This window comes from Papio anubis, chromosome 13 (genome assembly GCF_008728515.1).
Source record: "Papio anubis isolate 15944 chromosome 13, Panubis1.0, whole genome shotgun sequence".
In the NCBI taxonomy this organism is placed as follows: Eukaryota; Metazoa; Chordata; class Mammalia; order Primates; family Cercopithecidae; genus Papio; species Papio anubis.
The window spans coordinates 3,558,964-3,582,473 of record NC_044988.1 but is presented as its reverse complement, the minus strand read 5'-3'; the positions used below and the strand labels follow the sequence as shown (position 1 = coordinate 3,582,473).

Below are 23,510 nucleotides of genomic sequence, written 5' to 3'. Positions count from 1 at the left end.
CTTATGAAGATGAAAGAATGGGTTACCCAGTATAATATACATGCCTGAGGACACATGTTGATCCCGCATGTGGATGTGCACATGTGACTGCTTTGATTTTTGTCTAGTGTAGACATGCTTGAACATTTATGTTTTGAAATATGTAATACTTCATTAAATTTCTTTTCTTTCCTTCTCCTTTATGTCACAGAGCATGAAACAATATTTTCTGATAGTGGCTGGAAAGAGTTGGGTAGTACTGATACATGCAAGGCTGGTTGATGAAGAGCAGTCTCTAGGAATTAGGAGCACCTCAATTCAAATGCTGCCTATGTAACTATACATAGCTTATTACTTCCTTTCTTCAAAGTTTAGACAAGTTTGATCATGGGAACAATGAGAAACTATGCTCATGATTGTTCTTCAGGAAGATTTATCTGATGCAATGCCTGAGTGTGGAGAGACACAAGAGTTAAGTGATTGATAAGGAGGCAAAACCTTGGGAGAAAAGAGCTTCTGGACCAGGGTCTTGACCTAGTAGAAGAAGATTGTCTGGGTATGGTAGCTCACACCTGTAATTCCATTACTTTGGGAGGCAGATGCAGGAGGATTGCTGGAGCCCCAGAATTTGATACCAGCCTAGTGTCTCTACCAAAAACGAAACAAAACAAAACAAAATGCTGAGCTTGGTGGTGTGTGTCTGTAGTCCCAGCTACCTGGGAGGCAGAAGGATCACTTGAACCTGGGAGATTGTGGCTACAGTGAGCTGTGATCAGGCCACTGCACTCCAGCCTGTGCAACAGAGTGAGACTCTGTCTTTGAAACAAAAAAAAAAAAAAAAAAGGAAAAAGAAAGGTGATTAATGTGAGAGATGTTAAGGAACTAGTAGAGGAGCTAGAAGCAGATTGAATTTTGGGGAATGAGATAATCTAATCAGGTAAAAAATCAGTACAGTACTATCACTAGAGAAGTCAGGAGGAGAAATTAATTACTATGATTAGTTTTCTTTTGGTATTGTTGACTTTGAGAGTGCTGACTACCCTTGGATGTGAACTCTTTAAAAAATATTTTGGCCAGGTATGGGGGCTTAGGCCTGTAATCCCAGCACTTTGGGAGGCTGAGGCAGACAGATCGCCTGAGGTCAGGAGTTTGAGACCAGCCTGGCCAACATAGTGAAACCCCGTCTCTACTAAATATACAAAAAATTAGCCAGGTATGGTAGTGGGGACCTGTAGTCCCAGCTACTCCGGAGGCTGAGGCAGGAGAATCCCTTGAACCTAAGAGGCGGAGGTTGCAGTAATCCAAGATCATGCCACTGCAATCCAGCCTGGGCAACACCCCATGTCAAAAATTTTTTTTTTTTTTTTTTTTTTTTTAGTAGAGACAAGATCTCACTAAATTGCCCAGGCTGGTCTTGAACCCCTGGGCTCCAGTGATCCTTCTGCCTTGGCTTCCCAGTGTGTTGGGATTACAGGCATGAACCATTGCGTCTCCCCACAACCCCCTTTCTTTTTTCCAGATATGTGTTTTTGAGGCTGGATGGTGAGAAAATCTAGAGATAGGAATCAGGGAGAGATGTTGGAGGTAGAGACACTGGTTATTTGTATCAAAGTTGTAGTGTCAACTGAGCCCATAAGATTGAAAGAGAGCAGGAGATTGAGGGGTGGGAGAAGGGACACTCTAAAGAAACCCTTGGGAATGCTGACATTTCTGTTATTTTGCTCTCCTGATACACACTGTTCATCCTTATTATTGATACTTGTTCTTGATCCTTCCCAGTGCTGGGCTTCCTATTTTCAGCATTCAGACTATACATGCCTTGTACCTTCTCTTAACTGTAGCTCCACCCTGACTTCTCAAGACTCCTTAGACTGCCTTCGAGGAAGATTATAGCTGTTGTTAAATGTGTGATATCTGTCTCAAGATCTTCAATTGAACTGAAAGATTGCAGTATAGTGGGAGTATTTTCTTTGTATTTAAAAGCAATGTGTGGTTTTTTTTTTTTTTTTTTTTTTTTTTTGAGACATAGTCTCACTCTATTGCCAGGCTGGAGTGCAGTGGTGTGATCTTGGCTTACTGCAACTTCCGCCTCCTAGGTTCAAGTGATTCTCCTGCCTCAGCCTCCCAAGTAGCTGGGACTACAGGCTTGTGCCACCACACCTGGCTAATTTTTGTATTTTTAGTAGAAACGGGGTTTCACCATATTGGCCAGGCTGGTCTTGAATTCCTGACCTTAAGTCATCCGCCCGCCTCGGCCTCCCAAAGTGCTGGGATTACAGGAATGAACCACCGTGCTGGCCTTGTGGCAGTATGTTCAAATTAGGGAAGCACCAGTTTTCAATTTGAATATATTTTAGAATAATATATATTTTTTTGTTTAGAAGTACAATAGAGTCAACAGTTTAGACAGTTATATTCTTGATTTCTTAACTTGCTCATAAAAATAAAAAGAATATTTCATTTTAAATAAGTTAGCATTGTGCAAAATGCCTATACCTGATGTATTTGATAATAAGGGGATTTATTATTGCACATAAGAACTCCAGGAATAGAGTGCTTAGCACAGCAGCTTAATGATATTGCCAAGGACCTAGACTCATTATATTCTTATTTGCTCTTCCCAGTGTGCTGCCTTTTGATCTTCAGGATTGACCCCTTGTGGTCTCAAGATGACTGAGCAACTCTAGCATATCATTACATAGCAATGCCCCCAAACGGGAAGTAATACTGTTTTGTCATGCATCCCTTAGAGAGTGAGAAACTGTCCATAAGCCCTCCCACATGTTTTCCCTTATATCTCATTGACCACAGTTGGACCATGTAGCTCATTCCTGTCTTAAATCATGGAATTACTATGGTTGAATTAGATTCAGCTTCAGGACCTAGTGAGCTCTCTAGCCTGCAGTGTCAAGATGGTGACCATGGTAAGCTTAAGCATGCAGTTAATGAAACATGAACAAAACTGAGAAGATGTTAGCAAGCGATCCTCCTCAGCCTCCTGAGTAGCTGAGGAGTGGGCAGTGTAGGAAGCCAGTCTTTTCTGCCACAACAAATGTCTGTTATCTCTGAGTTCAGGATGCATTTAGAGAAATACTATTAGAGCATGTCTTTGAGAGAGTTGTGTATTATAGGAGGAGGATGTGTGCTAAATGGAAAAGAAGCTGCAGGGGTATGGTAGTGAAGTACCTGCCTCTGCTCAGGAAAGTCATGGGATGTCAGCAGCTTCTCAGATAATAAATTATATGGGTATATTTGTAATATAACCATATAATTGGTATTTGTGAACTCCGCATTGGGTTCTATTTATTCAAAGTGGGGTTGGCACCAGGTGCAGTGGCTCACACCTGTAATCCTGGCACTTTGGGAGGCTGAGGCAGACGGATTGCCTGAGCTCAGAAGTTTGAGACCACATACTGAGTCTCAGGCAACATACTGAAACTCCATCTCTACTAAAATACAAAAATTAGCCAGGTGTGGTGGCACACGCCTATAGTTTCAGCTACTGAGAAGGCTGAGGCATGAAAATTTCTTGAACCCGGGAGGCGAAGGTTGCAGTGAGGTGAGATTGCACCATTGCACTCCAGCCTGGGCAACAGAGGGATTATCCCCAAATCCAATATTGCTTTATTTTCTTGTTCAAATTGTTCTAGCTTTGGCCAGTGGGATTGCTTTGACATACATACCCCATCTTCTTTTTTTTTTTTTTTAAACACTTATGTTCCCGGAGCAAACTGAGGGTGGGGCTGCTGTTTCTTGTGGCCCAATAACGAGATGCAGATGAACTGGGGAGGAAGAGAGTTTTTATTTCTGCGATGGGTTACAGGGAGAATACCTGAAAGTTATCACCAGGCCAACTCAATATCACAAAGTTTACATACCTTATATACCTTCTAAGTTATATATCTATCTGTAAGTGTGCATTCATCTAAAGACATAAATGATTAACTTCTTTTAGTCCGTAACTAAGGTCTGAGTCTTGAACACCTTCCTCTGGAGCCTCAGTAAATTTACTTAATCTAAATGGGTCCAGGTGCTGGGGTGATTACCCTTATTTTGTCTCCTGCTAAATCACGGAGGTTTGGGGAGTTCCTTTATACGCCAATACACTTGTTTGTGGAGGCCTGAGAAGTTTCTTTAGACCCACAGTAAAACTTGTTTAATCCTAAATGGGCCTTAAGAATTCCTTCATTGTTTTGTCGTGCTTTAAGGCCCAGGAAAGGCCTAGGCAAAACTCTTGGTGGGCTTTTGTTAAATTCCAGCCTTTGCGTAAGGGTACTGGCTTTTCCCCGCCCACGCCCCTCGAGATGGAGGCTCGCTCTGTCACTGAGGCTGGAGTGCAGTGGTGCAATCTTGGCTTACTACAGCCTCCGCCTCCTGGGTTCAAGCGATTTTCCTGCCTCAGTCTCCAAAGTAACTGGGATTACAGGCACCTACCACCACGCCCAGTTAATTTTTTGGATTTTTAGTAGAGATGGGGTTTCACCATTTTGGCCAGGCTGATTTCAAAGTCCTGACTTCAGGTGATCCGCCCACCTTGGTCTCCCAGAGTGGCTAGGATTACATATGTGAGCCACCGTGCCTGGCTGGCTCTTTCAGCTTTTAAAATTTAACTTAACTACTCAGTCTGTACAGAAACAGTTGTTTTGGAGGCCTGAGTTAGTGAGACCTGGCCTGCCATGCTTATATTCTGGAATTACAAGATACTCCACGCTCCTCTTACATATTTCCCACTCTAGTCCCAGAATTAGCTGTTTCTCCAAGGAGCCTTGGTTTCTTTTATTTGAGAATGGCATTTGAAACCGAGATGTCACGCTAGATGTGCTTATTGCTGTTGAGTTTCTAGGGTGTCATTTCTTTTAGGCTCTTTCAGCTGATAGAGTGAGGAAACACATGTATATAATACACACATTTGTAAGTATTTCCATTTGTGACCATGTGTATCTATATGAAATTAAAAATGAGTTTATAATGATGTGTCCAACTCTAATTCATGATTACATGGATCATTCGTGCTTCCTTCTCTTGTTTATTTGTAACCTTCCACTCCAGCAGTGAGAAACCTGGCTTCCACCATCTGCCATCCAGTTTATTTAATTGGTCAATCACAGTATTCATGGTTTCAGAATTGTTAACCTTTATTTCCGTGGAGTACAACTTTCAACTATAGCTTAACAGTTGTTTAAGTTACAGAGATGCCAGGTGGTAGATCTAGGTCCTGTTTCTTGCCACATGGAAAGCCAGTCACTGAGCTGAGCATTGCCAGAGAAAAAGCCTTTTTTTTTTTTTTGGAGACAGAGTTTCGTTCGTTGCCCAGGCTGGAGTGCAATCTCGGCTCACTGCAGCCCCTGCCTCCCAGGTTCATGCTATTCTCCTGCCGCAGCCTCCCGAGTAGCTGGGACTACAGGCGCCCGCCACCTCGCCTGGCTAGTTTTTTGTACTTTTTTAGTAGAGACGGGGTTTCACCGTGTTAGCCAGGATGGTCTCGATCTCCTGACCTCGTGATCCGCCCGTCTCGGCCTCCCAAAGTGCTGGGATTACAGGCTTGAGCCACCGCGCCCGGCCAAGAATGAGTTTCTATGTTTATTCAAAGACCTGTAAATATAATTTCTATGGGGAAATTGAGCCAGTTTCATTTATGCGCAGCTTTTTTGCCTCTGGTCTTTAAAAAAAAAAAAGAAAACAACTAATATGTTTGTTACCTATGATAAAATTCCAGCTTCCAGCTTCCAAGTGAAAAAAAAAAAAAAAAAAAAAGACTCCACTATTTCCTAAAGTTACTTGGATCACTGCCTTCCCCCATACCCCCTTTAGTGAAGGTTGTTTCATGTGTTTGTACTACAATTAGATTCTTTTGCTACATTCTGCATTCCATCCTGGGATTCCCCACCTCTGAAATGTTTTCTAAAAGTTACCATGTACTGAGGCTCACTCTTGTTCTCTGAAGTTCTGCTAGTTTTGAAAAATGTGTGATGCCGTTTACCTATCATTAAAATGTCATGCAGAACAATTTTACTACCTGAAAGTGTCCTGTGCTTCATCCATTTAACCCTACCCTCCAACTCCAGCTACCACTGATCTGGTACTATCTATAGTTTTGCTTTTTCCAGAATGTCCTTTAAATGGTATCTTACACTTTGTAGCCTTTCAGACTTGCTTCTTTCATTTATGCATTTCAGGTCCATCCTTCTCACAATTTCATTTTAGTTTGTATTTTAAAATGACAGTGACACATAATGAACATCTTTTCTACCTTTTTTTTTTTTTGAGATGGAATTTCGCTCTTTCGTGCGGGGTCAACTGCAATAGAAAAGAGGACCCTCAAACACAGGCTGATTTTTTTGTTGTTGTTTTTGAGACAGAATCTTGCTCTGTCACCCAGGCTGGAGTGCAGTGGCACGATCTTGGCTCACTGCAACCTCCGCCTTCCAGGTTTCAAGCGATTCTCCTGCCTCAGCCTCCTGAATAGCTGGGATTACAGGCGCCAGCCACCATGTACAGCAAATTTTTTTGTATTTTTAGTAGAGATGGGGTTTCACTGTGTTGGCAAGACTGGTCTCGAACTCCTGACCTCAGGTGATCCGCCTGCCTCGGCCTCCCAAAGTCCTGGGATTATAGGCATGAGCCACTGCGCCTGGCAGTGAACATCTTTTTATAGGCATATTTGCCATCTGTGTATCATCTGTGAGGAGACTGTTGCGATCCTGTTACCCCTCCTCCTTTTTCTTGTTTATGATTGGGATTTATTACCTCATTTAACAAGAAATCTGATGGAAAGACAGTTCCAGGAGTAGTCCTTGATTTTGCGTCAAGGACCAGGTTCTTTCCATCTTCAGTGTGTTGATTTGTCTGGCTCTCATGGTCTCAAGGTGGCTGCCGTAGTTGTGTTACAGGAAAGGGGTCCCAATCCTGACCCCAAGAGAGGATTTCTGGATAGACCTCGCACAAGAAAGAATTCAGGGCAAGTCCCTAAAGTGAAAGCAAGTTTATTAGGAAAGTAGAGGAATAAAAGAATGACTACTCCATAGAGCAGCCCTGAGGGCTGCTGGTTGCCCATTTTTATGGCTTTTTCTTGATTGTATGCTAAACAAAGAGTGGATTATTCATGCCTCTCCATTTTAGACCTATAGGGTAACTTCCTGATGTTGCCATGGCATTTGTAAACTGTCATGGCACTGGTGGGAGTATAGCAGTGAGGATGACCAGAGGTCACTCTTGTTTCTGTCTTGTTTTTGGTGGGTGTTAGCCAGCTTCTTTACTGCAACCTGCTTTATCAGCAAGGTCTTTATGACCTGTGTCTTGTGCTCCTATCTTCATCCTGTGAGTTAGAATTCCTTAACTGTCTGGGAATACAGCCCAGTAGGTTTCAGTCTCATTTACCCAGCTCCTATTCAAGATGGAGTTGCTCTGGTTCACATGCCTCTGTCAGTTCTAGGCTTCACATACAATTAAAGTATTCCAGAGGCAGAAAAGGAATCTCTCCTTTCTTTTTTCTCTATGGTATTTTAAAAATTGAGATATATATTCACGTACCATATAGTTCATCATTTTAAAAGTATACAGTTCAGTTTTTTTTTATATATATATTCACAGTGTTGTAGAACTATCACTATCTAATTCTAGAACATTTTCATCTCCCCTAAAAGAGTCTGTGTCTCTATCCATTAACTGTCACTCTCCATCTCTGTCTTTTCTCAGATCATTTGCCCATTTTTAAATTTGGTTGTTGTGGTATTAGTGACTTTGTAAGAGCGCTTTCTGTGTTCTTGGTTGAAGTTCTTTATCAGATAAGATTGTTGCAGATACTTTCTTCCAATCTGTGGCTTATCTTTTCTTTAACTTACCAGTGTCTTTTGCAGAGCAGAGGTTTTTAATTTTAATGAAGTCCAATATATCAACTTTTTCTTGCATGTGGCTTGACTTTAATCTTGTGTCTACAGACTCATCTTGAAACCATGTGACCAAGGTCACTTATATTTTCACCTGATAATCCTCTAGAAGCTAATAGTTTTGCATTTTATTTTTAGGTCCATGATGTATTTTGAGTTACTTATTTTTATTTTAGTATATATACATAACATAGTTCAGTAGCATTAAGTACATTCACATTGTTGTGTACTCATTACCACAGTCTGTCTCTAGAATTTTTTCATCATCCCAAACTGAACTCTGTGCCCATTAAGCAGTAACTCTCTAGTCCCTGGTAGTCACTATTCTACTTACTATGAATTTAATTACTGTAGGTACCTCATATAAGTGAAATTATGCCACACTTGATTTTTTGTGACTGGCCTCTCCTCTCCTCTTCTTTCTTTCCTTTCTTTCCTTTCCTTCCTTTCTTTTCTTTCCCCTCCCTCCCTCCCTCCCTCCCTTCCTCCCTTCCTTCCTTCCTCCCTCCCTTCCTCTCTTCCTCCCTCCCTCCCTGCCTTCCTTCCTTCCTTTTTTGCAATGGCACAATCTTGGCTCAGTGCAACCTCCGCCTCCCAGGTTCAAGCAATTCTTTTGCCTCAGCCTCCCGAGTAGCTGGGATTACAGGTGCCTGCCACCACGCCTGGCTAATTTTTTTGTATTTTAGTAGAGACGGGGTTGCACCATGTTGGCCAGGCTGGTCTCGAACTCCTGACCTCAGGTGATCCACCCGCCTCGACCCCCCAAAATGCTGGGATTACAGGCGTGAGCCACCATGCCCGGCCATGACTGGCTTATTTCACTTACTACAATGTCCTTAAGGTTCATCCATGTTGTGACAGTCAGTTTCCTTTTTTTTTTTTTTTTTTTTTGAGGTTGAATGATATTCCATTGTATACATTACCATATTTTGTGTAAACATTCATAAGTTGATGAACACTTGGGTTGCTTCTACTCTTTGGCTATTGTGAAGAATTCTGCTATGAATATGGGTGTATAAAAATCTGTTGAAGTCCCTGCTATTGTTTCTTTTGAATATGTACCCAAAAGTGGAATTGCTGGGTCATGAAGTAATTCTATTTTTAATTTTTTGAGTACCTGCCAAACTTTTTCCATAGGAGCTGCACCATTTTACATTCCTACCAACAGTGTGCAAGGCTTCTAATTTCTTCACATCCTTGCCAGCACTTATTTTCTTATTGAAGAAAAAAAAATCACAGCTGCTGTAGTCTGAATGTGTCTCCCAAAATTCATGTGTTGGGAACTTAATTTCCAATGCAGGAGTATTGGGAGATGGCGCCTGTTGGGAAGGATTTATCATGAGGGCTACACCATTATCAATGGAATAATGCTGCTATTAAAAAGGGCTTGTGGGAGAGGGCTCACCCTCTTTTGCCCTTCCACCTTCTGCTTTGTGAGGATGCTGTAAGAATGTCCACCCCAGATGCTAACACCTTGTTTTGGACTTCTCTGCCTTCAAAACTGTGAGAAAATAAATTTCTGTGCTTTATAAACTGCCCAGTCTCAAGTATCCTGTTATAGCAGCACAAAACAGATTAAGACAGTAGCCATCCTAATGAGTATGTGGTGATATCTCATTATGGTTTTGATTTGCATTCCCCTAATGATTAGTGATGTGTATCTTTTCTTTTTCTTTCTTTTTTTTTGGGGGGTGGGACAGAGTTTTGCTCTGTCTCTTAGGCAGGAGTGCAGTGGTGCAGTCTCGGCTCACTGCAACCTCTGCCTCACGGGTTCAAGCAATTCTCCTGCTTCAGCCTCCAGAGTAGCTAGGAACACAGGCATGCGCCACCATGCCTGGCTAATTTTTGTATTTTTACTAGAGACGGGGTTTCACCATGTTGGCCAAGCTGGTTTCAAACTCCTCATCTCAAGTGATCCGTCTGCCTCGGCCTCCCAAAGTGCTGGGATTACATACGTACATGAGCCCCTGCGCCTGGCCTATGTGTATCTTTTCATGTGCTTCTTGGCCATTTGTGTATCTCTTTTAGAGAAGTCTGTTCAGTTTCCTTGCCTGTTTTTAATTGGGTTGCCTTTTCACTGTTTTGATAGTATCCTTTGATATACGAAGGTTTTTCGCTTTGATGAAGTTTGATTTATGTGTCTTTTCTTTCGTTGGCTGTTCTTTTGGTGCCATATCCAAGAAGTTATTGTCAAATCCAATACCATGAAGCTTTCCTCCATGTTTTCTTCTAAGAGTTTCATAGGTTTTACTTTTATGTTTAGACTTTTGGTCCATTTTGAGTTAACTTTTATATGTGGTTTAGGGTAGCGATCCAACTTCATTCGTTTTAATGTGGATATCCAGTTTTTCCATCACCATTTGCTGAGAGAGTGTCCTTCCTTTCTCATTAAATGGTCTTGGTACCCTTGTTGCATATCATTTGTTACATGTATGTATTTACTTCCGGGCTTTTTATTTCCAAGCTTTTAATTTATTTTTTGCCATGTTGCCCAGGCTGGACTTGAACTCCTGGGCTCAAGTGATTCTCTTGTCTCAGCTTCCTCAGTAGGTAGAAATACAAGGACACACTGCCAGGCCCACTCGGGGTTTTTTTTTTGCGACAGAGTCTTGCTCTGTCGCCCAGGCTGGAGTGCAGTGGCGCGATCTTGGCTCACTGCAAGCTCCGCCTCCCAGATTCATGCCATTCTCCTGCCTCAGCCTCCCGAGTAGCTGGGACTACAGGTGCTCGCCACCATGCCCAGCTAATTTTTTGCATTTTTAGTAGAGACGGGGTTTCACCATATTGGTCTGGCTGGTCTCGATCTCCTGACCTCGTGATATGCCCATCTTGGCCTCCTAAATTGTTGGGATTACAGGCGTGAGCCACTACGCCCGGCCCCGCTTGGGCTTTTAATTCCGTTGGTCTGTATGTCTGTTTTTATGCCAGAACCACACTGTTTTGATTGCCATATGTTTATAGTAAGTTCTGAATTCAGAAAGTGTGAGATAACTTTTTTTTCTTTTTCAAGATTATTTTGGCTATTGGGGGTCCCTTCAGATTCTATATAAGTTTTAGGATGGAGTTTTCTCTTCTTGCAAAAAAAAAATCGTTGGGATTTTGATAGGACTGGCATTGAATCTACAGATCACTTTTGGTAACAATGATACCCTGACTATGTTAAGTCTTTAAATCCATGAACATGGGATGTCTTTATGTTTATTTATACCTTCTTTAATTTCTTTCAGCAGTGTCTTAAAGTTTTAAGCGTAGAAATCATTTACTTTCTTGGTTAAATTTATTCTTAAGTAACTTATTCTTTATGATGCTATTGCAACTTGAATTTTTTTTTTTTTTGAGGCTGGGTGTCACTCTTGCCCAGGCTGTAGTGCAGTGGGGTGATCATAGCTCACTGCAACCTGGAACTCCCAGTTTCAAGTGATCCTCCCACCTCAGCCTCCTGAGTTGCTGGGACCACAGATGTGTGCCAGCACGTCTGGCTAAGTTTTTTGATGATTTTATTTTTTTGAGACACAGTTTCACTCTTGTTGCCCAGGCTGGAGAGCGATGGTGTGATCTTGGCTCACCACAACCTCCGCCTCCTGGCTTCAAGCGATTCTCCTGCCTCAGACTCCCATGTAGCTGGGATTACAGGCACGTGCCACCACACCCAGCTAATTTTGTATTTTTAGTAGCGACAGGGTTTCACCATGTTGATCAGGCTGGCCTTGAACTCCCAACTTCACGTGATCTGCCTGCCTCGGCTTCCCAAAATGCTGGGATTACAGGCGTGAGCCACCATGCCCAGCCGTTTTTTGATTATTAGTAGAGACAAGGTCTCACTGTGTAGCCTGGGAGGGCCTCAAATTCCTGAGCTCAAGCTGTCTTCCTGCCTTGGTCTCCCAAAATGTTAGGATTACAGGTGTGAGCCACTGCACTCAGCCCAATTTGAATTTTTTAAGTTTCATTTTAAAATTGGTAATCTTTAGTGTATAGAAATGCAGCTGATTTTTAATGTTGATTTTTGTATCCTGTAACTTTGTTAAATTCATGTATTATTTGTTTTTTTTTTTTTTTTTGGAGACGGAGTCTCGCGCTGTGGCCCAGGCTGGAGTGCAGTGGCGCGATCTCGGCTCACTGCAAGCTCCGCCTCCCGGGTTCACGCCATTCTCCTGCCTCAGCCTCCTGAGTAGCTGGGACTACAGGCGCCCACCACCGCGCCCGGCTAATTTTTTGTATTTTTAGTAGAGACGGGGTTTCACTGTGGTCTCGATCTCCTGACCTTGTGATCCGCCCGCCTCGGCCTCCCAAAGTGCTGGGATTACAGGCGTGAGCCACCGCGCCCGGCCAATTCATGTATTATTTGTAACAGGTTTTTTTGTGTGTGGAATTTTTAGGGTCTTCTACTTACAAGATCTTGTCATCTGTGAACAGAGATAATTTTACTTCTTTATTTCCAGTTTGGACGCCATTTTTTTTCTTGCCATATTACTCTGGCTAGAATTTCTAGTGTTGTATTATACTGAATAGAAGTGGTGAAAGTGGGCATCCTTGTCTTGTTTCTGTTCTTAGAGGAAAAGTTTCCAGCCTTTCCCCATTGAATACGATGTGAAGTGTGGGTTTTTCATATTTGGCCTTTATTATTTGAGATAATTTTATTCTTTTCTTAGTTTTCTAAGTGTTTATTATGAAAGCGTGTTGGATTTTGTCAGATGCTTTTACTTCGTCAATTAAGATGAGTTTGTGGGTTTTTCCTCTGTATTTTAATGTGATGTAATTACATTGATTGGTTTTCTTTTCTTTTCTTTTTTTTTTTTTTTGAGACGGAGTCTTGCTCAGCGCCCAGGCTGGAGTGCAGTGGCGCGATCTCGGCTCACTGCAAGCTCCGCCTCCCGGGTTCACGCCATTCTCCTGCTTCAGCCTCCCAAGTAGCTGGGACTACAGGCGCCCACCGCCATGCCCGGCTAATTTTTTGCATTTTTAGTAGAGATGGGGTTTCACCGTGTTAGCCAGGATGATCTTGATCTCCTGACCTCATGATCCGCCCACCTCGGCCTCCCAAAGTGCTGGGATTACAGGTGTGAGCCACCGCACCTGGCCACGTTGATTGGTTTTCATAGGTGAACTGTTATTACAGTCTTAGAATAAGTCCTTGGTTATGGTGTATAACCATAATAAACTGCTTAATAAACTGTTGAATTTGGTTTGCTAATATTTTGTTGAGGATTTTTGCATCAATGTGCATAAGGAAATTGTTCTGTAGTTTTCTTTTTCTTTTTTTTTTTTTTGAGATGGAGTCTTGCTCTGTCACCCAGGCTGGAGTGCAGGGGTGTGATCTCAGCTCACTGCAACCTCCGCCTCCCAGGTTCAAGCAATTTTCTTGCCTCAGTCTCCTGAGTAGCTAGGATTACAGGCACGCACTACTACGCCTGGCTAATTTTTGTATTCTTAGTAGAGGCGTGGTTTCACCGTGTTGGCCAGGCTGGTGTCGAACTCTTGACCTTGTGATCCACTTGTCTCGGCCTCCCAAAGTGCTGGGATTACAGGTGTGAGCCACTGTGCCTGGTCCTATAGTTTTCTTGTAGTGTCTTTGTCTGGCTTTTTTAGAGTATGGCAGTACTCCCTGATCTGTGATTTTGCTTTCTGTGGTTTTGCTTTCTGAGGTTTTAGTTACCCGAAGTGGGCTGAGGTTTGATAATCCTAAATGGAAAATTCCAGAATAAAAATTCGTAAGTTTTAAGTTGCACATCACATTCTGAGTAGTGTGATGAAATACTGTGCCATCTTGCTCTATCCTTTCGTCCAGCATTTACAGTGTATATGCTGCCCATCTGTTAGTTAGCCATCAGTTATCAGATGGACTGCAGTATCACAATACTTGTGTTCAAGTAGCCCTTATTTTATTTAATAATGACCAAAAGCACATGAGGACTGTGCCTAATTAAAAATTAAACTTAATCATAGATGTATGTAGGAAAAAAACAGTATATATAGATGGTCCCAAATTTGATGGTTGAACTTAGATTTTTCACCTTTACCTTGATGCAAAAGCAGTATGCGTTCAGTATGCACCTCTACTTATGATTGTGTTGTCTGGATAAGCCCATCATAGGTTGAATATGTCATAAGTCTAAAGCGTCAACTTAGTGTATTTTCAACTTATAGTCGGTTTATTGAGACGTAACCCCTTTGTAAGTGGAGGAACAGCTGTATAGGATTTGGTACTTTTCAAGGCATCCACTACAGTTCTTGGAATGTGTCTCCCTTGGATAAGGGGGCAACTACTGTAATACTGGCTTCAGAGAGTGAGTTAGAAAGTGCTCCTTCCTCTTCATATCTTAGGAAGAGGTTTAATTCTTTAACTCTGCTGGAATTCTGGGAGGTTTTTGTTTACTGAATCAGTCTCCTTACTGGTTATAGGTCTATTTTTATTTTCTATTTATTCATGATTCATTTTTAGTAGGTTATGTGTTTCTAGGAGTTTGTCCATTTTATTTCATTTATCCAGTTTGTTGGCTAATTGTCTATAAGACTACCTTATAATCCTTGCTATTTCTGTAAGGTTGACCATTGTTATCTTCTCTTTCATTTCTGGTGTTAGTAATTCAGGTCTCCTCTTTTCTTGGTTTGTCCATTAGTTTGATATTTGATTTTTTTTGTTGATTTTTCTTCTCCCTTTCCTTTTTCCGTTTTTGTTTTTGTTTTTGTTTTTTTTTTTTTTTTGAGACGGAGTCTCGCTCTGTTGCCCAGGCTGGATTGCAGTGGCACAATCTCTGCTCACTGCATGCTCCGCCGCCTCCTGGGTTCAAGCGATTCTCCTGCCTCAGCCTCCCGAGTAGCTGGGACTACAGGTGTCCGCCACTATGCCTGGCTAATTTATTTTTTATTTTTTATTTTTAGTAGAGATGGAGTTTCACCATGTTAGCCAGGATGGTCTCGATCTCCTGACTTCGTGATCCGCCTGCCTCAGCCTCCCAAAGTGCTGGGATTACAGGCCACTGCGCCCGGCCTCCTTTTTTTTTTCTTTCTTTCTTTTTTAGGCAAGATTTCACTCCCTTATCCCAGACTGGAGTACAGTGGTATGATCGTGGCTCATTGCAGCCTCAACTTCTCGGACTCAGGCAATTCGTCCACTGCAGCCTCCCAAGTAGCTGGGACTATAGGTGTGTGTGCGCCACCATCCTTGGGTAAACTTTCTTTTTTTTTTTTTGTATTTTTAGTAGAGACAAGATTTCACCATGTTACCCAAGCTGGTCTTTAACTCCTGGGTTCAAGTGTTCTGCCCGCCTTGACCTCGCAAAGTGCTAGGCTCACACTGCACCCGACCTGATTTTGTTGATTTTTCTGTATTGCTTTTCTATTCTGTATCACGTTTGTATCTGCTCTGATCTTACTTTCTTTTCTTGCTTTGAGTTTAGCTTGCTCTTTTCTAGTTTCTTAGGGTGGAAGGTTAAATTATTGATTCGATACCTTTTATAACCACGTATCTACGGCTGTACACTTCCTGTTAAGCGCTGCTTTAAGGTGCATTCAACTGGTGTGTCGTGTTTTCATTTTTGTTCAAATGAAAGTTTTGTAACATTCCTTGTGATTTCTTTTATCTATTATTTAGGAGTATGTTTTAATATTTTAATATTCATGAATTTTCCAAATTTTGTTATGTTAATGTCTAATTTCATTCTGTGTGGTCAAGAACATAGTTTGTATAAATTATATAAATTAACTCCTTTTAAATTCATTCAAACTTGTTTTACAGTCTTCTCATGTGCACATGAGAATTTCTATCTTGTTGGGAAGAGTGTTCAATAAATGTCTGTTGGGTTTAGTGCACTGTGTTACCAAAGTCTTCTATTTCTCACTGATCTTCTAATTGTTCTATCAGTTACTGAAAATGGGTATTGAAGTCTCTAGCTATTGTTGATTTGTGTATTTGTGCTTTTATTTTTAGAGAGTATTGATGCTGGTAGGTGAGGATGATGACTTTTTTTCCTAAACGAGACTGGCGTCTCACTTTGTGGCCTAGGCTAGAGTGCAGTGGCGCAGTCATAGCTCATTGCAGCCTTAAACTCCCGAGCTCCAGCGATCCTCCTGCCTCAGCCTCCTGAGGAGGTGGTACTACAGACACATGTCACCATCCCTGGTTAATTTTTAAATTTTTGGGAGAGATCGAGTCTTACTATGTTGTCTATACTGCTGTTGAACTCCTAGCCTCAAGTAAATCTCCCACCTGCCACCTGAGCCTCACAAAGTGCTAGGATTACTGGCATGAGCTACTGCACTGGGCCTGTTTTGTTTTGTTTTTTCCCCTCTAAGAGATGGGGTTCTTGCTGTGTTGCCCAGGCTGGACTTGAACTCCTAGGCTCATGTGATCCTTCCAAGTAGCTGGGACTACAGGTGCACACCATCACTCCTGGCTGAGAATGATAATTTGATGTTGCATTGTATAAATCTTTTTAATATTGATTCTAAAAGGGTCCTATAAATCAATATGAAAGATTAAGGTCACCAATAAAAAATTGACAGAAGATGAATAGGCAATTCACAGAAAAAGAAATGCAAATTCCTAATCATAGGAAAGAAGCTCAGCCTCATTGGGAGTAAGGGAAATACAAAATAAAATTAGATAACCATTAAAAAAATCAAATTAGGAAAAATTTAAAAATTATTATTATTTGAGATGGAGTCTCGCTCTGTCCCCCCAGGCTGGAGTGCAGTGATACGATCTCGGCCTACTGTAGCCTCCGCCTCCTGGGTTCCAGTGATTCTCCTGCCTCAGCCTCCTGAGCAGCTAGGATTATAGTTGCTCGCCGTCATGCCCGGCTAATTTTTATGTTTTTAGTAGAGATGGTGTTTCGCCATGTTGGCTAGGCTGGTCCCGAACTGCCTGCCTTGCCTCCCAAAGTGCTGGGATTACAGGCATGAGCCACTGCACCTGTCAAAAAATTTAAAAATTATTATGTAGTCTTAGGATATGGCGGGACAGGTATTCCCCAAAAGATTGTTAATGAGACTGTAAGTTGTTCTTTTTTTAAATTGTTAATGACACTGTAGAGTGCAATGGCGTGATCTCGACTCACTGCAACCTCCTCCTTCCAGGTTCAAGCCATTCTTCTGCCTCAGCCTCCCTAGTAGCTGGGATTACAGGCACCCGCCACCATGCCCTGCTAGTTTTTGCATTTCTAGTTTCACTTTGATGGCCAGGCTTGTCATGAACTCCTGACCTCAAGTGATTGGTCTGCCTCAGCCTCCCAAAGTGCTGTGAGTATAGGTGTGAGCCACTTCCCCAGGCCCAGAGTTAATTTTTGCTGTTACAGTGTTTTAGCTTTGTGCATATGGCATCTCATAGTTTAGGGATAAAGAGAATTGTTGCTTCAAAGGATAAATATGTAGTTTGTCTAGATGTTGCCGCATTTTCTTCCATAGTGGTGTACCATTTTTAGTTCCTATTTGCAGTTTTTGTTTCTTTTCAATTGCATCATCAATAGAAGTTTATAAATGTTTGAATTTTTAATGTCTGATACTGAGAACTTGTGTTTGAATTTAGCTTAATTTTGTATTTTTCTTACTACAAATGAGACTAGTGAAGGGACATTTGATTTCTTCAGTGAACTGATTTCATATTTCTTGCCTATCTTTTTATTGGGCTGTTAGTCTTTTGCTTAACATTTTTAGAAGCTTTTTATATGTTAGAGATATTAGTTGATTAGGTGACATAAGATAAAGTATTTTTTTGACTTATAATTAGTGAAACTTTTAAATTATAATTGGATTCTAAATTAAAATGTATATATTCTTTGACCCTGCAACTTCACTTCTAGAAATATATCCTAGAATGCTAATAAAAGGATATTAATAGTCCCAGCATTTTCACCCTTATGTGTATGGCCAAGGGAATTGGAGACATGTTCATACAAAAACTTCTATATCCATGTTTATAGCAGCATTATTCATAATAGCCAAAGATGGAAACAGCCTGAGTGTCTATGAACTGATGCATGGATAAACAAAATGCAGTATCTTGATGTAGTGGAATATTATTTAGCTATAAAATTGAATGAAATACTGATACATGCTACAACATGGATGAACCTTGAAAAAATGCTGACTGGAAGAAGCTAGACACAAAAAGCTACATGTTATGTGATTCCATTTATGAATTCTATTTATGTATAATCCCAGAATAGGCAAATCCATAGAAACAGAAAGTAGATTAGTGGTTCTGAGGGGGAGTAGGGGGAGAAGGAAATAAATAATGTCTCCTAATGGGTGTAGGGCTTCTTTTGGGGGGTGATAAACATGTTCTGGAGTTAGATAGTGGTGATGGTTGTACAACCTTGTGAATATTCTAAAAACCACTGACTTGTGCACTTGAAAATGGTGAATTTTTTGAGATGTGACGTATTTTTTTAAAATAAAATGTATAACCTCAATCTAATCATGAGAGAATATTAGATTAATTCAAATTGAGGAACGCTATGTAAAATTATTGGTAAAGAGTATACTAGTATTCCTTGAAAGTATCAAGATCATGAAAGTAAAAAAATAAAAGTCTTGGGAGCTGACTTAGATTGGAAGAGCCTAAAGAAATGTGAGAACTAAATGCGGTGTTAAATCTTTGATTAGATTCTGAACCAGAAAAAGAAAATGGGAAAAATGGCAAAATTCAAATAAGGTATGTAGATTAAAGTTTTGTAGCAATGCTAATTTCCTGTTTTAGATAATTATACCATGGTTATAGAAGATTTTAACATTTGGGGAAGCTGGGTGAAGGGGATATACAGGAACTCTTGGTTTTTGCAACTTTTCTGTAGGTTTAATATTATTTCAAAATTAAAAAAAATTAATTGCAGCAGTTTTAAATAAGTGAAAATTCCATGTACTCTTATCAATATTGGAATGGTTAAAATTATGGCACATTCATACAGTGAGATGCTGAGTAGTTAGCTATTAAAAAGTGTGGGCCAGGTATGGGGGCTCATGCCTGTAATCCCAGCACTTTGCAGTACGCTGAGATTATACCACTGCACTCCAGCCTGGGCAACAAAGCGAGACTTCATCTCAGAAAAAAAAAAAAAAAAAGCTACATAAGAAACAACCCTAATACTTAATGGCTTAAAACAACAAGCATTTATTGCAATTCTTTGGGTTAGTGGTGTGAGTGAAACTCAGCGAGAGTTCTTCACTGATTTCTCTCGATGTGTCTCATGCTTCTGTAGTCACCTGTAGGTTTGATTATAATTGGGTCGTCTAAGATGGCCTTGCTCCTATGTCTGACAGTTGGTGATGGCTGTTAACTGGTTTGTCTGTGAGGCCTTGATAGGGGGGGTTTCTTATGCTCTCATACTCCTGTGGCAGGAAGAGATTTCTCCTTGTGGTAGTCTTGAAGATCTTTGGCAATCTAGGTTCAGAAATCCATGTTTTCACCTCGCCTGACTGTTGGTTACAGGAAGTTGTCAAACCAGCTTTGATCTAGGGACGTGGAGAAATAGACTGAACCTTTTGATGGAATTGGCAGCAAAGTCATATTGTGAAAATGTGTGTGTACAGGGATGAGAGCAATTTGTAGCTCTTTGTTTTTGCAGTTTTCCATAGGAGTGATGGAATAAGATTTGTATTTTTAAAAAGTTCACTCTGAGTGTAATGTTACCACAAGTTTGGAGGGGACAGGGAAAACGAGTCACGGCAGGGTTAACAGGTCATTGCAGTAATCTGTGGAAGAGATGGTAAATAAGAGCGTGCACAGACATTGCACACTTTTCATCCTCTGCTTCTAAACATCTGTGGAATTGGGATATCTCAAGATATTCCATACTGATTTAAAGGGGTCCGAGCTGTCTCTCAGGCCTTTGAGCATGTGATACCCATACCCATCTCTCTTATTATGTAGGTAAAGAAACTTCAGCCCTAGAGAAGTTAAGTTGCTAAGGAACACATAATTTGCAAGGGACAGAGCAGTCAGATCCTGAAACCTCAGTCTCTTGAAGACCCAGTTGATTTTCTACTAAAGCTCCAGTGATTGGCATTGATGGGACAGATCAAAAGTCTATAATCTTTTTCTCTTTTATTTCTTTCTTTTTTTTTTTTTCCGAGATATAGAGTCTTGCTGTGTCACCCAGGTGGGAGTACAGTGGTAGGATTTCAGCTCACTGCAACCTCTGGCGCCCGGGTTCAAGCAATTCTTCTGTCTCAGCCTCCCAAGTAACTGGCACCAAGTAGCCCGCCACCATGCCTGGTTAATTTTTGTATTTTTTAGTAGAGGTGGGGTTTCACTATGTTGACCATGCTGGTCTTGAACTCCTGACATTGTGATCTGCCTGCCTCGGCCCCCCAGAGTGCCGAGATTACAGGCTTCAGCCTGTGCTATAATCTTAGCACCTTCCCTTATTAGGGGGAAGTGAAAGCATCAGGGATAACACCAAATGAAGTTTTATTTTAAATGACCGAGGTAGGCCCTAACTTTATTTTACACCTTTTTTCTGTACCATTTAAAGATAATAGATTTCTTATATTTCTTTGCTAATTTTCATAATAACTTTATTTTTTAGCTACAAGGCTTTGGCCGACCAAGTGTGTACCATGCTGCTATTGTCATCTTCCTTGAATTCTTTGCGTGGGGCCTGTTGACAACTCCAATGTTGACTGTAAGTATTGCTGAACTGGGTTTTTGTTTTGTAAGAGAAAGAGGTAAGTTCTTAGGCATGTATCACTGTGTATGTCTAGATACGTGTTTGGGAGTAGCTCTTGATAGTGATTTAAAACAGCTTGTTTCATTTTTTTTTTTTTCCTTTGTAGTTTCTGAACAACGTGTAACACAAACACCTCTTTAAATATTCCTGGGTAGCACTGCACTCTTGTTGAACCAGACTTGGGGGTGCTGTTACACAAATGAACTGTATATGTTTAGAAAGATCTTTAAGATGCTTTAAAGCAGCAATTCCCAACCTTTTTAGTACCAGGGACTGGTTTCGTGGAAGACAATTTTTCCACAGAAGTGGGTTGGTTAGGGGAGGGTTTCAGGGTGAATCTATTCCACCTCAGATCATCAGGCATTAGATTCTCATAATGAGCGCAACTTAGGTCCCTCACGTGCATAGTTCAGAGTAGGGTTCCCACCCCTATGAGAATCTAATGCCACTGCTAATCTGACAGGAGGCAGAGCTCAGGTGGTAATGCTCACTCACCTGCTGCTCTGTGTGACTGGGTTCATAACAGGCCACCGACTCATAGGGTCCTGTCCTACAGGAAATTGCAAAGCATTGTTGAAGTCTGTAACTTCTTTATGGGGATGTTAATGGTCTTTGACTTAAGAACATAGTAAATAGCAGATTGGTGAGTACTTTGTAACAATGAGTAATAATTGTAGGAATGTCTAAATTTCAGTTTTTCGTAGCTTATCGATAGCCATTTTCTTCAGAGGTGGTATTGAATATCTTAGCAAGAACTTGTATGTTTGATCTATGATGTGGTTAGAAGGAAGGGAGATGCCAAAGAAAAGATGACGGGGCAGATCTTAGGTGGCTTACAACTATTTAATGCTTAATTTTAATAAAGTATTTTAAATTGGAGTTAAGTTTCAGTTGTTTTAATTATTCTTTAAAAATTATTGATGGGCTGGGGACAGTAGCATATGCCTTTAGGCCAGCTATTTAGCAGGCTGAGGTAGGAGGGTTGCTTGAGCTCAGGAGTTCAAGTCTAGCCTGGGCAACATAGCAAGACCCCATCTCTAAAAAAACAAAATTAAAAAAATAAAACATTGGAGCTCAACTCTTCCTAATCATTTTGCCTTACTGAAGAATCCCTCTGGGTACAGATAATCATTGTTCTTAAATAAGGTTTAGACAGCAGAGAACTTTAGAGGGTGGCTGTTAGCCCGTTAGCCTTACATAAGACTTTGCTATGAACCTTTTAAAGTTTTTAATTCTTCTGGCACATTTCAAATACAGTTTGAGGCCTGATGCAGTGGCTCACGCCTGTAATCCCAGCACTTTGGAAGGCCAAGGCTGGTGGATCACCTGAGGTTGGGAGTTCAAGACCAGCCTGACCAACATTGAGAAACCCCATCCCTACTAAAAATACAAAATTAGCCAGGCATGGTGGCGCATGCCTGTAATCCCAGCTACTCAGGCGTCTGAGGCAGGAGAATTGCTTGAACCCGGAAGGTGGAGGTTGTGGTGAGCTGAGATGGTGCCATTGCACTCCACCTGGACAAAAAGAGCAAAACTCCATCTCAAAAAAAAAAAATACAGTTTGATTAATTAAAATTATAATTTGGGTGGAACAGAGGACTTAAACATTGCCTGCTTCCTTAATACTTCTTTTTTTCTTATTGCAGTTTTTCCTTCATAGTAGGAAACCTATAGTAGGTTATTTGTTATTAGTTAATGAGGATAATTAGTCCCATTTTGAGTTTCATGAGATTCTAATTTTCTTCACTGTTTGCGTAGTGCTGCCTGGGATATGGTTGGTGCTTACTAAATATATTCCTTGAACAAATACATGTGTTTGTTCAGGACACATTTTTAGTATGAATATAGACAAACCAGATCACTCTTTTTTTTTTCCATTTAAAAAAATTATGGTAAAATACACATAACAAACTTACCATTTTCACTCTTTTGAAGGATACAGCTCAGTAGTATTAGATACATTTCATAATGTTGGGTATCTGTCACCACCATCTATCTCTAAAACTCATTTCATGTTTTAAAAATGGGTGGCTTGAGTGTGTTCCAGTCTCTTATATGCATGTATATAGTCTAGAAGTCAACCGATTTGGGGAGAGCTTTTCAAGCCTCTTGTGGCTGTCTCACCTCCTACAACTACCTGTTGTATCTATCCCGGGCCTAGTCCACCAGTCTTCCGTGTTTGCCCTGTTAACTTGACAACACTCCAAATCCAATGAGTCCTCTCAGGCAGCAGCATGTCATGTTTAAACTAACATACCCCACACAGCTGGGGTTGGGGGAGGGGCAGGAGTCTGGGAGCAGCTCAAAACTAAAACCACCGTTACTGCCTGAAGTTCAGGAACTTAATAAATAAATGCTCCCAGTTTGTTTTATGCCTTTGGTTGAATTCCAGAGCACGGAAATAGGTTCATACAGCTGTATTGAAAGATAATTTGTTAATCTTTTTATACTGTCATGTCAAATGTGAGAAGTCTGACAATCTTTTTTTTCTTGTAGAGGTTGGGTTTGTAATACATTAAAAAAAAAATTCAAGGCCGGGTGCAATGGCTCACGCCTGTAATGTCAGCGCTTTGGGAGGCTGAGATGGGCAGATCACGAGATCAAGGAGTTCAAGATTAGCCTGGCCAACTTGGTGAATCCCCGTCTCTACTAAAGATACAAAAAGTAGCCAGGCATGGTGGCATGCACCTGTAGTCCCAGCTGCTCGGGAGGCTGAGGCAGGAGACTCGCTTGAACTCGGGAGGCGGAGATTGTGGTGAGCCGGGATCACACCACTGTACTCCAGCCTGGGCAACAGAGTGAGACTCCTTCTCAAAAAAATTAAAATTAAAATAAAAAAAATAAGAAAGAGAGAGAGAGAGAAATTCAAATCAAACCATTAGAGGGTTCCTATAATATTTCTGAGTAATATAGTTAGAAAAACCACTGGATTAGCTGATCTCTCAGTACTTTATGCACTTTTCAATTTCTGTATTTCCCT

General features: G+C 41.0%; 1 protein-coding gene across 3 annotated transcripts in view; it reads left to right on the top strand.

The window, feature by feature from the left end:
• Positions 1–23,510, top strand: part of MFSD14B (major facilitator superfamily domain containing 14B) — a 77,421-nt gene that overhangs the window by 16,008 nt on the left and 37,903 nt on the right. For all 3 annotated transcript variants that reach the window (XM_003912003.5, XM_031654031.1, XM_031654032.1), the window contains exon 2: positions 20,390–20,485. In XM_003912003.5, coding sequence (XP_003912052.2) covers positions 20,390–20,485 — 96 coding nt within the window. The remainder of the gene's footprint in view (positions 1–20,389; positions 20,486–23,510) is intronic.